The sequence below is a fragment of the Phyllostomus hastatus genome, unplaced genomic scaffold (assembly GCF_019186645.2).
Source record: "Phyllostomus hastatus isolate PE091 unplaced genomic scaffold, TTU_PhHast_1.1 phas_contig_254, whole genome shotgun sequence".
NCBI classification, from domain to species: Eukaryota; Metazoa; Chordata; class Mammalia; order Chiroptera; family Phyllostomidae; genus Phyllostomus; species Phyllostomus hastatus.
Genome location: NW_025333810.1, coordinates 21,902,683 through 21,916,060, shown reverse-complemented (window position 1 = coordinate 21,916,060; position 13,378 = coordinate 21,902,683). Strand labels below are relative to the sequence as shown.

General features: G+C 45.8%; 1 protein-coding gene across 1 annotated transcript in view; it reads right to left on the bottom strand.

Moving 5' to 3' along the window:
* The window catches only part of LOC123818099 (myosin-16), a 52,125-nt gene extending 46,643 nt beyond the window's left edge, over positions 1–5,482 (bottom strand). The window contains exons 1-2 of the mRNA XM_045837999.1: positions 5,273–5,482; positions 2,784–2,927 (exon numbers count right to left, since the gene is read on the bottom strand). Of these exons, the coding sequence (XP_045693955.1) occupies positions 2,784–2,927; positions 5,273–5,482 (354 nt within the window). The remainder of the gene's footprint in view (positions 1–2,783; positions 2,928–5,272) is intronic.
* Positions 5,483–13,378: the final 7,896 nt, after the last annotated feature.

The following is a 13,378-nucleotide window of genomic DNA, read 5'->3' as shown; positions in this document are numbered from 1 at the left end:
AGCAGTGATATATTAAGTTTTACAAGGAATCCTATTGAATTGTAAGTATGATATGCAGTGTCTCATCCTGGGACTCCAGTCATTTAATCACTCTTCCCCTCTAGCCCTATATCAGTGGGGGTGGTGGGTAGTGTAGACAGTGGCCTGGAAACCAGTTATATCCCTGTTTTTGCCAGAAAGAAAGGACAGGTTCCCCATCTTCCCTTACAGGAGGGTGTGAAAGGGAAGCAGTTGCAGCTGTGGAGCATCCCCTGCCTGTCAGAGATGTTCAACCAGCAACGGAGGTGTCTTAAGAGGAGACTCCTTGCCTTGGGCCCTTAGGCCATATTCCACAGAGCCTACAGTCCCTTAGCCCAAAGACATGGTGTGGCTATGCAAGGTGAGCAAGGGCTTGGCTGCAGAGTGACTCTGAGTAGGCTGCACCCCTGAGCTTGGCCATCAAGCCCACACAGACATTCTCAGTCCAAGCTCCAGGCTCAGCTAAGGAGAATGTGGTTCTTTCCAGACCTGAGGTCCAGTGGTGTCCTCACTAGTCTCCAAACCCAGCAAATATTTCCAAGAGCTTTGTAGTGGTCTATCAGCATGGCCTGGGGCTATGGTGCTCCTGGGGCCTTGAAGGTGGAACTAAAGTAGTATTGAAGTAGGTTGAGGGAAGGAAGCATGCAGCAGCCATCTTGGCTATCACCACAAGCGACCAGAAATCCCCAGGGGCTCCTGACCTTGAAGGCAGGACCCACCTCATCTATCCCTACCAGATAAGCATCTTTCTGTTTTAGTAAAGACATCCAGAGGGGCAAACACCAAAACTTCCTGACGTCCCATGCTGAATGTAGCCACCAGCACTTTCAGGAAATCATATTTCTGTCTTGGGATTTCCAAGATGGTCAGGGGACTGATGGTAAACCACTTTGCTCATTCCAGCATAGTGCACAATGTTTGTTGAATGAGTAATTAGATGGATGGATAGAATGAAGAAAGATGAGGAAGAAAGGAAGAAAACAAGGAAAGAAGGAAGGATAGATAAATGAATGATTGGATAGATGGATGGATGGGGGCAGGGAGGGACTTCTAATCAAGCCATATAAAGTCACTAAAGAGAAAATGATATTTTGATTGTGGAGTTTGCAGGGGTGGGGTAGGATGATGCTGGGAACTGCCCTGCCTGGTTTCAGAAACTGTAAACCCCCATGGCTAAGGCTGAGTGAGAGACCTTGGGACCCTAAGTCACTGAGGAGATGAAGCTTATCTCCCTGACAGAAACACCACCTCTGTCCACTTTACTTCACCCTGCCTGGCCCCCAGTGCATGATCGGTTAGCCAGTGATGGGTAAGATTCCTCAAGGGAGGGACGACCTAAGACAAGCACAATCACAAGGTGGCCCTCAGGGAAAGACTTTGGGGGCTATAGAAAAAGGGGGTGATAAAAGGGGGTGAAAGGGGGTGATATAGAGAAAGGGGTGACCCTCACCCCTCAGCTTTGGCATAGCCTGAGTCCTCATTCTGTTTGCAAGAAGTCTCCTAATTTCTTGGCTGCCTTATTTCCCCTGCTCACCCTAAGCCTGAAACAATGCTGGAGGTGGGTGTGGCCCTGTGCTGGAAAGGGTGGGTTCCCAGGGGAGATCAGGCCTAAGAAAGAAAGCATAAAATCCTGTGAAACCTGCTTTGCTAATACCCTCAATTTAAACAATGAGGGTCTAAGCCTGAAATAAGTTTGTTTCCCCGAAGTTTTATGACCCTTTAGCTATTTGACCCTGTCGCTAAATAAACCTTCATAGTTCTTTGAATGTTATTCATTTGATCATTACTGCCTGACAATGACTGATGGGCTTAATTTGAGAATGTGGGTCTTTGGAGCCGCTGGTTGCTTACTGATTATAACGATGCTCTGTGTACTTTGACATACTTGCAAATTATTTTCCCAGGGTTGTGTGAGAGACCAGCAAGTAGCAAGCTTTGTGGGATCTATAGTGGCCCTAACTAAAAACAAGGGGGGAAATATAGGAGACCACTCTGCGTGACATGGGCCCAGCTCCCACTCAGAGATGCATAGGACCCACACCCACAGATAGGTTCTCCCATGGGGAATTAGGCCTGCATTGTACCTAGACAGCTGTGAGACTTGCTTTTGCTAAAACTGCCTCACCCTGAATTGAGGTGGCAGGTGCTTACTGTAATTTCCTAAAGTCTGTGCTAAACCCCCCCAGTATGTAGTATAACCGGTTCAACCGCTTTTGCCCTTGGTCTGCAACATCCTTCTCTTTGAAATAATTAGCATCATTCTTTCCTTTGTTTTCTGTAAAAGGTAACCACCTAAAGTGAACCTGTGCATAGTAAATGAGGACCCTCCTCAATGTAATGTGCCCAGAAGAGCAATTAAAGCTTGTCAAGGCAAGGGCAGAGGTGCTCTCCCCTTGAGAGAATGGCTGTGAAATCTCTTTTCCTCCACAGGACTTGGTAGTCCATGTGAATTTGTCTTGTGTCTCATCCACAATGCAGCGGACACTGCTTGCTGGTGACTGTATCAGGGTAGGGAGGAAGACTTCTGGGTGACAGCTTCAACGAAATGTATTTCAGTTGCCTGTGGGAGATGGTGCCATCACTGAGATGTTGAAAGCTTGGAGAAGATGTTCTAATGGGTCAGAAACACAGTCTCTGTGCCCTTGTCTGTGTCATAATGTGCATTGGTTGCTGGGGAAGGTAGAGTAGCTGCCCCCTTCCATCAGGAGAGGGGCAGAAGACCTGCAGTGCCCACTTCCTTCTCTCCCCCAGCCCCAGGCACTCACATAGATCCTCATGTTGACGTAGCGTTGGCGCAGATTGTTCAGGACACTGGCCTCATTCAAGAAGGTCATGTCTGCCATGTCATTGGCCTGGTAGAATTTGGGTGGGTTCATCTGCTGGATATCATCCTTCTTCACGGTGAGAGTCTGAGGGAGATGTCAAGACATAGCACACAAATTAGGGAACAGTACCGCCATAGCCACAGCAGTATCTGGCACGGGTTACTACACACACACTGTCCTGGAAGGAGCTGGAGTCAGGTGTTCAGTGGGCCCAGCTCCTGGTCCAGCCATACCCCTGTGCAGTGTGGGAAGGGGAGGAACTTCAGAGGTCACATGAGCCCTAACAAGTAGGGGTGACAATAGCCTCCATGGCTGGTTTCTGGGAAAATTATATGACCTTAAGTGAGATTATGGAAAAATGATTTGTAAGATATGAATTTCCCTCCCTACATTCAGAACACCTCTGGCCTATGCTTCTTTTCCCACCAAGTCCATTCTGGTAGTTGATCAGACCTTCCTCATTGATCCCAGTGACACTTTGCAGAGATGTGACTCTTGGCTCTCTGCCTTGGGAATTAGTGGTGGTTTCTAAATAGTAATAAACTTTTTCATTAAAAAAGAGACATTCTCATGCTCCCACCAAACCAATGGGAAAGATAAAATTGAAAACAAGCAAGCAAATGAGAGAAAGAAAAAGAAGAGAACGATGGATGTTGGGCAGTAGATGTACAGCATTCAGAGTCAGAGTTCCTGTGCATGGCAGGCAAATTCTGCCCCCTTGTGCACACTGGTTTTTTATCTGTAAATGCAGACTAGCACCAACTCTTAAATTTCATCATTTGAGGCCAAAGCTTAAGACCTGTGATCCAGAAAATAAAAAATCTTTGAACTGCCTATAGCCTGAGATGTGAGGCTTAAACACACATTTGAATTTTGAAACTTTTAATAATTTATGAGTCCAATAGGCAGATAATTTGATACCTTGACAGTTCTGGAAAATTCACCCAGTAATGGTCACCATACCCCTAGTAAGTCAAGCTAGGTTTTATTCAGAGTCCATTTCCAGTAGTTTCTGGATCTCAGGGATTCATCCATAGGCAAAGACTTATTTCTCAGCTCCAGCCTTTATCTTAGGGACCAAGTGAGTCAGTCTCTTCTGTCCCAAATCTGGCTGGATGGTGTGTCCATTGCAGAAGCTCAGAGAAGTATTGTCCTTAAATTGCATCCAGACTGGGGCCTCTGGGGCTACACTCTTATCATCCATCATTTCTTACAACACTATAATGCTCTGCCCTTCTGAAAAGTATGTTCCTCCTGAGAATTAGGCTGACTTTTATGTTCAAATCCACTTTAATCCAACTATAGCCTCATTTCTCTCAAGTCACTTCCCTAGAAGGGTGATGCAAAGTACAGCTCAACTATTGCAAATTCTCATTATGGAAGGTCCCTGGCTTCTCTTATGCATGAAATTAACCAAGCTCTGACCTCACACTCCCCCTTTGCAGCCACCATGGAGAGATGGCATGGTGAAGTAGAGGGAACACAGGTGTTTGAGCCAGATGCTCTAACTTTGAGTGAGTTCATCACTGTGACCATGGACAAGTCACCTAAAGTCTTCTTGATCCTACTGAAAAATAGGATCAATAAATCCTACTACATAAGGTTATTGACAGGATTGAATACATTGTTCAGTGCCTCACTGGGAGTCTGCAGCAGGGTAGGGATTTAATAAAATGAATTTTTTATTCACTTTCTCACGTCACCCCTCAGAGTTAGACAGTGTAGATTAGCAGAGAGAGTGGTGTGCTGGTTAACCCTTTGTATGGGGAAAAAAATCTCTGATTTCTACCATTTGTCAATTCCCACCGTGTAGATACTGCCATCATTGCTGACATCAAGATGCCAAAGGTTTAACAACTGGATGCAAGTCTTGAATGTTGAGTGTTTGGCCCTTGCAATTAAGGACAAGCCAGCTCCAGCACACCACCACCAGGCAGCAAGGGGCTCAGAGCCACCATCTGTTGTCTGTGGAACTAAAGAGCTCACCCAAGCTGGCCAGAGTGCTCCAGGCCCTGTCTCACATTCCTTATGCTGTCATGGGCTCATAGTGCATCCATTGATGGGTGGGAGGCTCCCTTTCCCTCTTAGAAAACAGATTCCACAGGAGAACTGTTTGGGACTTTAAAGATGAGTAACTCATGATAATCTCTTGTACATATGTATTGTTTCAGAGCATGCAAAGTACTTTCCTATGTCCTATCATGTTGGAATCTCTATTGTGAGAGAGCCAAAGCTCAGAGCGGAAAAGTATCTTTCCCAGGACCACACAGCTTGAATGTCATTGTGCCTGAACTTGAACCCAGCACATGGGGCTCAGAGGCATCTGCTCTTTCTGCTACTCTGCCTCTTGAGCAGAAGCATGGACACAGAGTCTGAGTGTCTGCCACTTCCAAAGCTCAGTTTCACGCTGGAGATTATTCCCCACTCACCTGGTTGGTGACCGTCTTCACGGTGACTTGGTCCCCCTGTTCAGACTGGATCTCTCCGGCGACGAAGCCCTCCTTCTCATCTTTGACCCAGCAGGACTTCTTGATGTCATAGGGCTTGTTCATGGCTTCGATTCTCTCCTTCTCAGGAGGTGCCAGGAAGGGCATTGGGTCCACATCGTCCCCACATTCGCCTTTATATCCACCGGGCATTGTGGCTTGGCTGAGGGAGAAGCCAGAAGGAACAAAGGGCGGGAACCAGGACTTCCCTAGGTGCTGTAGGGGAGAGAGAGCAAGGGCAGTTTGTCAGGACTGATGTATGGGCTGAGGCGAAGACCCCAAGAGAGACAGGGGGTTGCTTCTCATGTCACTTTTGATGTCTTGGTAATATTAGGTCTTAATTACTTATAATAAGCTAATAACTCCTCAGAATTGTTTACACCTAAGAAAAAAAATGCTTCTGCATTTTTTGTCTGATGTATCATTTACATTCAGGCTATGAGGTAAGGCTGGATCATTTTGTGGAGGAGAAGACTAGAGCCAGGAGGGGTTAAAGCAAGGACTTTCAACAATAAAATAGACAAAAAAAGGATCACCACTTGGTTTTCACTTTCCCTTAAGGTATGAGCAGAGGCCACAAGCCATGGTAGTACCAGAACTGCTGTGGCTTGTCCCCAACAGATACCACAGCTACTTTCCTTTCAGTGTGGTTGCAGACATCTCAGAATAGTATTTACCATATTTTTTGGACCATAAGACGCATCTAGGTTTTAGAAGAGGAAAATAGGAAAAAAATTTTGAAGCAAAAACATGGGTAAAATATTTAATAACACAAATAACATAATATTTCACTAATGTAAATGTAAACAGAACTCAACAGCAGAATTAACAACCATTATTCCCCTCAAATTGGGAGGGTGCATCTTATAGTCTAAAGAAACACAGTACCGTCACCTCAACTTTGAAATTCTGTCTTATTAGACCCTCAGTTGGAGGTTATTAAAATCCACTAACAAAGCAGCACACTGTTAATTACTATACCACACATTGATTTTTTAACATTTTGATAACTGTAGTTTAATACCATCAGTTTCCTTTGTAACCCTATATAGTTTATTTTATGCATTTTAAAACACTAATCTGATCAGAGGTCCACAGGAATTACCAGATGCTAAGTGAGACCTGGTTACAATTAATTGCCCGGGTTCAGTGATTACCTCTCTTAAGATGAGGCCAGCCTGGGCCTCTTAGTTTCCAGACCCAAGCAATTTCACCAAACCACCAGGAAGGAGAACTGGGTGTCTCAGATTGTCTTGGGAGAGAAGAAACTTATTGAAGTTTGTGGGGGGTTGTGATTCTGAGCTCCTTTGCTCACATTGCAGTTCTTGAGGCCGAGTCCAGCGTCCACCTTTAAATAACCCAGCTGGAGATGGGGGGTCTCACTACTGTGCCCCTGGACCCCTGCTGCACCACGCTGTCCCAGGAGGGGCCCTGGGAGGTGTCCTGGTGTTTCCAAAAGAGGCTGAGCCAGGACAGGCAAGCAGTGGAGGCAAAGCCAGACTCTTCCTCCTCTTCTTGTCTCCCTTGGGGTCCAGCTTAGTGAGTTCTAGCTGGAGCCTGTGTTCCCCAACCCCAGAGTTGGTCCATTCTATAGAAACTACAAATGAGAGGAAGACAGTGGGGGGTCTTGTGCCATCTGGTGATATCTGCAGTTCCATTGGATAAAATGTTTTAAATTCAGGTAATAAAATATACAGGGTCACCCAGAAGACAAAGGGCATTAAAATATAATTAACAAAATATTAAACATGTATGATATGGTAATACGTGCTTCCTTACTAACAAATCAAGCAACACAATCTAACAGCAGGTCTAATAGCCACAATTCTGAAGCAACGATGGGAATTAACAATCTTTTGAGCTTTTTGCAACAGTTGTAACATGATATGACAGTATCAGTGACTTGTTGATGACAAAGTCACAGGTACAGTTAATATGACTTCGATTTGTTGCCTGTATTAAAAGGGGAGGAAATGGTATATTTCAGGTGAAGGCAGTGAAAATCACAACAGGATGGTTTTCCCAAGGAAGATGCCTGAGCCCAGGATAAGAGCCCTGCCTAATCCCTCCTGAGTCCCATCACTGAGGAGCCCTGGACAGGGAGTCCTTGGTTCCTGCCAGTGGCCTTGAGCAGTCTTCATCCAGCACCCAGGAGACTTGTGTCTCACTCAGCTGTGCCACAGGTCACCTTGGTCATCATTAAAACAAAAGAACTGCTTCTGAGGGCCAGGTTCCTTTTCAATTGTTCTAATGGCGGAGGGTTAGAAACCCTCCTTTGTTCATTATAATATGGCTCCTTATACTTTTTTAATGGTGGTTTTTGCTGTGAACCACCAGCCGATGTGTTATTGCTGTTGTCCCGGCCTGGTGGCCTGGGACCAATCATACCTGAGGGCTGTACAGGCCTCTGACACCAGACTCCACCCCTCTCAGTGGCTACCAGCCTCCTTCTCAGTTAGGACCCCAACTCCAAGTGCCCCCTGTATCCAAACGACTCCTGTCCTCCCCTCCTCCTGGACAATGGCTCTTTCCAGGCATCTTTGATACCCAAGACCCATTTTTAAAAAATGAAGAACCACAAAACATAAAAATTTAGCTCACTGAATGAAAAACTAAAAGGGTCCTTAGGTGGAAGAGATACATTGCAAAGCATGGAAAAGGCAGGGCTGGGATTGAACCCAGCCTCAATCCAGCGCCCCTCGGCCCCGCCATTCCCCGCCCCCTGCCCCCATACGTTGGGCAGTGAATGGGGCTGATCTGGGTTTGAATCCCAGATGCTCCTGCCTCATTGTGGAATGTAGCCCAAGTCCTGTAGGTCCAAGTCTCTTGGAACATTGAATGAGGTCCCCACTCTGCAACCCCTGGGTCAGGCAGGTGCTCAAGAAATGCTTATCCCCTGCTTCCACTTGCTCATCTCTCTTCATTTCATCTACTTACCTCAGGTGGCTCCTCTAGGAACCCAAGCCCCATTTCCCATCTCTCCACCACCCCCTATGATACCCACCTGAGACCACAATGGAAGAGACTGGGTGTCCAGCAGAGGCTGGCCCTTCCCTTTTATACCTGCCCAACAGGTCTGAGCCAGCAAAACCTTAAAAAAGAAAAGAACCCCTCAGGGCTCCAGTGGGCCAGCTGGCCTCACCTTCCAGGGCCTGACTGGATACTCGTGGGTCCCTCAGGGGGGATCAGTGAATGCCCTAATTCTAGGACATTTGCCTTCCTCCCATTGCCCCTCTAGGGAAACTGATGACCTCAGCCCAGGGATGCAGGCTGTGGGCAGAAATAGAACAGCTAGCTAATGGGTTTTCCTCTTAAAGCTGTAACTGCACTCACAGAGGGGGCTGACTCTCAAGGAGGAAGACCTGCATTGACTCATCCAAAGCCTTTGGCAAGGATGAGCCCAGATGGTCAATTGGTGATGTCTTTGTCCCTTTCACACACTCAGGCTGGAAGGCCCATGTGAGCTTGGACTTCACTCATCTATTATGGCCATGGGTCTCCTCCAGCCCACCATGGTCAGCAGAGGTCATGTGGCATCATGGTGCAGGGCCAGCTCTGTGTTCTAAAGCCAGCTTTGAGCTCAAAATGCTTCTGGAGCATTTCATGGCCCTGAGCAAGTCCTTGTCCTTTCTGGGCCCCCCTTTCCCATCTGTAAAATGCAATGAAAGAAGGCAAGGATTCCTTTGTGTCCTTCTCAAGCAGGGTGTTTTCTTCTGGGTCTGCGGGGAGAAACTGCTTGGGGGACTTTCTTCCTGGAATCTGCCATCATTCTCTGTTCCCAAGTCCTTAATTCACTTTTTTTTAAAGTTGAGAAAAAGTTAACATAACAAAACTAACCATTTTGAGCAAATAACTCAATGACATTTAGTATATTCACAATGTTGTACAACTCCCACCTCTATCTAGTTTCAAAACATTTTCGTTGGCCCAAAAGGAAGCCCACTACCCCTTAAACTGTTTCTCCCCCAGCCCCTGGCAACTAACAGTCTGCTTTCCGTCTCTATGGTTTTATCTATTCTACGTATTTCATACAGATGGAATCATATAACATATGATCTTTTGTGCCTGGCTTCTTTCATTTGGTATAATGTTTCCAAAATTCATCCATGCTGTAGGTATTTAGCAGTTCATTTCTTTTTATGGCTGAATAATATTCTGCTGCATGTATATTCTACAGTTTCTTTACCTACTCTTTCATTAAGGAACACTTGGGTTGTTACCACTTTCTGGCTATTGTGAGCAGTGCTGCTGTGGACACACATGTACCTATATTTGTTTGAGCACCTGTTTTCAATTCTTTTAGATATTTACCTAGGAATAGAATTGCTGGATAATCTGGTAATTCTATGTCTAGTTTTTGAGAAACTTTTTAACTGTTTTTCTTTTATATTCCCACCGGTAATTCACAATTACCGGTGGGAATATAATTCACAATTCCAATTTCTCCTCATTCTCACCACTTGCTATTTTTCTTTCTTTTTCTTTTTTATCATGGTCATCCTGCTGGGTGTGAAGTCGCATCTCATTGTGGTTTTAATTTACATTTCCCTAATGACTAACAACACTGAGCATCTTTTCATGTGCTTGGTGGTCATTTGTGTGTTTTTGGAAATATATCTTTACAAGTCCTTTGCCCATTTTAATTGGGTTGTCTTTCTATTTTTAAGTTGGAAGAGTTCTTTATATATTTTAGATACTAGCCCCTTATGAAATATATAATTTGCAAATATTTTCTCCCCTTTGGTATACTTTTTTTAGTTTCTTAATGCCCTTTGATGCACAAAAGTTATTTTTAAATTATTTTAAAATTATTTTATTGTTGTTCAATTACAGTTGTCTGCATTTAGTCCCCATCACTCCCCACCAAAAGTTAATTTTAATGATGCCCAATTTATCTGTTTTTTTTCTTTTGTTGCCTATGCTTGTGGTGTCATATTTAAGAAAGCTACTGCCAAATTCAAGGTCATGAAGATTTATCCCTGTGTTTTCTTCTAAGAGTTGTATGGCTTTAGCTTCTATATTCAGGTTGTTGAAGCCTCAATTCACTGTTAGAAGGAAAAGGAACCCACCTTAGCACAGAGCTGATTTCCCTTTTTGTCTCTGGACTCAGAACTGGGAAGCAGCTACTTGAAACCCTAAGAACCTTTTATTTAGTATGTATTAATGTTTTTTGGATGCTTTCTGTTAGCATATAACCCCTACAGCATGTTATTGTACTCTGACAAATGGAATTAGCAATGAAGAATCATATTGATAAGTACTTATACCATTGACCTCTATGAGCACCTACCCTGCCTGAATACTTCACATCCAAGGACCTCGCTTCTCCCATGCTGGACTTTGGTTTCCCCAAAGGTAACATGAGATTTTGGCTAAGATGCTTCTAATCATGACTGTTGTCAAATGCGGCTGAGGTGCCATTCTCACCAACCTGCTGCTCCCCAATTCTGATGACTGATGGGGTTGTTTTTATTTCCTTCAGCAGAAGAACTTTTAATGGGCAGATTCTTGTGTGGAAGTCTGGGTTGTAAACAGATAAAAATGGGGCTTCTCTGGGTGCAGCAGGTGAGATGGCCTTTGAAAGCAGTGTCCAGGTATCCAGGATAGGTAGGCTGTAGGGAGAGCCCTCCCCTGGTAGCCAGGCCGGGAGTCCATCCTTGGAATGCTCCACCCAAAGCTTGGGCACCGACTTTCTCTCACATGATCTTCATCCTGTGGCTAATGACAGCCGGGGCCTGTGAGAAGAAATGGGGTGCTGCCCCACGGTGATTCTGGGAGGACATACCCCTGGCCACAGGTTTTCTGTCTGGGCCCCAGCAGGAAAGAACATGCTCCAATGTGATCCCTGCCTAGTGTTTAATCAGGCAGGGTTAAGGAAAACCAACAGGGATGGTGAGGCACCCTCCACCCCTGGAGAGGTGACAGGAAAGCCACCACATCTCAGAAGTGGCTGTAGGAAAAGTGCAGCCCTCAGGGGGACAGCTCAGCTATTGCCCCACCAGACACAGCTGAGGCTCCATTATCTCTCCTGCCCACTCACCCCTCTCCTCCCCTTCTCTTCTTTGGCCAAACCCAGCAGAAGTGAGAGAGCAGGGACCTGCAAGGTAGCTGGTGGAGGTCAGCATCCTGGGAAAGTAAGATGGGGTGTTAAAGGGCAGCAAATGGATCTGGAGCAAATGTTGGATATCCAGCATCTGCCCCCTGGTCTCTCATGGTCTGAGCTTCTTACAGGGGAGATTTTAATGGTCAGCAGTCCAGATAGTTCCATTTCAGTAAGTGTGCTTGGTCTGGGGAAGGCCCTTAAAGTAACAGTCAGGTGACTACTACTTCTCAAGAGTAGGTGGGCACAAACAGAAGCGTCTGCCTTTAAAAATGCAGCAAGAATCACACTGGACTTGGAATCATCTGGCTCATAAAAATGGGAAAGTTTAGTGATACCTTTCTACAGAAAGCAAGCTGACTCAAATCCCCTAGAGGAAAAACTTCCCTGGAGTCATGGGTTGGTGTTGGTACACAAAAATGAAAACAAAGGGTTCCTGTGCCCACTAGCTTATTTTGATCCTTCCAACAACCTGGGCTGGGAGGTAGGTCCGATGAGTTCTGACTTGCTTTTAGCAGATGAGGAAACAGGTTCAGAGGGGTGAAGCAATTTGCCCAAAGACACACAGCAAGTCAGCCTCTGTGGCATGGCTTTGTTTTCCTTTCTAGCACTTATCACTATTTAACAATGCTCTTTCCCTCATAGAATGTAACCATGGTGAGGGCAGAGGCTTGGCCTGATCTGTTCACTGGGAGGCAGTAGAACGTGGTGGTTAAGAACTTGGACTCTGAAGCCAGATTCTCTGGGTTTGCCCCTTAATAGCTCTGTGAAAGTTTTGTGTCTCAATTCTCTTGTCTGTAAATCGGGACAACAGTGGCACTTACCACATAGGCTAGTTAAGAGTATTAAATGAGTTCATATATATAAAGTGCCTGGCATCTATCAGAGGATCAGTTAATATTTGTTGAACAATGAAAGCCAGAGCCCTGTGATGAAAACAATGACTCCAAGCACAGTACTCGCTTCAGGTGGTAGTTGAGATGGGAATTATTCTCAGCATCTACACCCAGAAACTCCTGGACTTGGCACAGTACACAGGGCTAGTCCCTGCCTCCAAACAGGTGGCTTAGGCCTGCTAGCACTTCTGTGTGTGTCGGTCTCTCCCTGCCCCTCCTTCTCTTCCTTCCTTTCCCATGTTCCTTGAACTCTGTGCCAAGTTCTTTGTTAGACCCTAGTGAAGATATACAATTAACACTTTCTCTGCCTTCCAGGACTTTGCAGCATTGCCTGGTGGCCTTTGGTGGGGAAATGCTGTGCTGAGCACTATAATGAGAGAGTGACTGGGAAGGGCCGAGGAGATCCAGGAGAAAAGGGTGGAAGGGTGGCACCACGGTCAATCCTGTGTTCTCTCTTCTTCCTGCCAGCCCGAGGACCCCCACACTTAGTGCCCTTGGAGAGGCCCCTAGGACCAAGATCAGGGCCCAGAGCCTCAGATGAAATCAAATTTAGTCAAGGTATGTCAAAGTACAATACATCGGACCCCTGTTCAGATTCAGGGCCAGAAGCTAAAGCTACAGATTTTCTTGCTCTCTGCCAGGACCTTGACTTGAACCAGCTGCTCCTAGAACAGGCCCCCTTTCTATAAAGCAGAGCACTAGCTGTGAAAGGTCCACAGGACAGGCCTTACCCAGCCTGTGGGAGCTCCTGCTATTGGATACTCAATAGTCCCTCGCTCCACACCTCCCTGGGCACCGTAGGGGCAGGCCCTGCTCTAGGTCCTGCCGCTTATAAGGCTGGTCAGGATGGTGAGGGCTATGTGGGTGGCATGTGGTCTTCTCTTCTTGCTAAAATGAGAAGTGTGGCCTTGACCAATTGGATGCTAAATGTTGGCATCTAGAACATTCTTAGAATCCAGAAATCTCCCAAGGGGAAGAAGTTCCTTGATTTTGAATCTCTGTTCTGACCTTGGGCAAGTCACTTAAACTCCATGAGTCTCATTTTTTTCACTG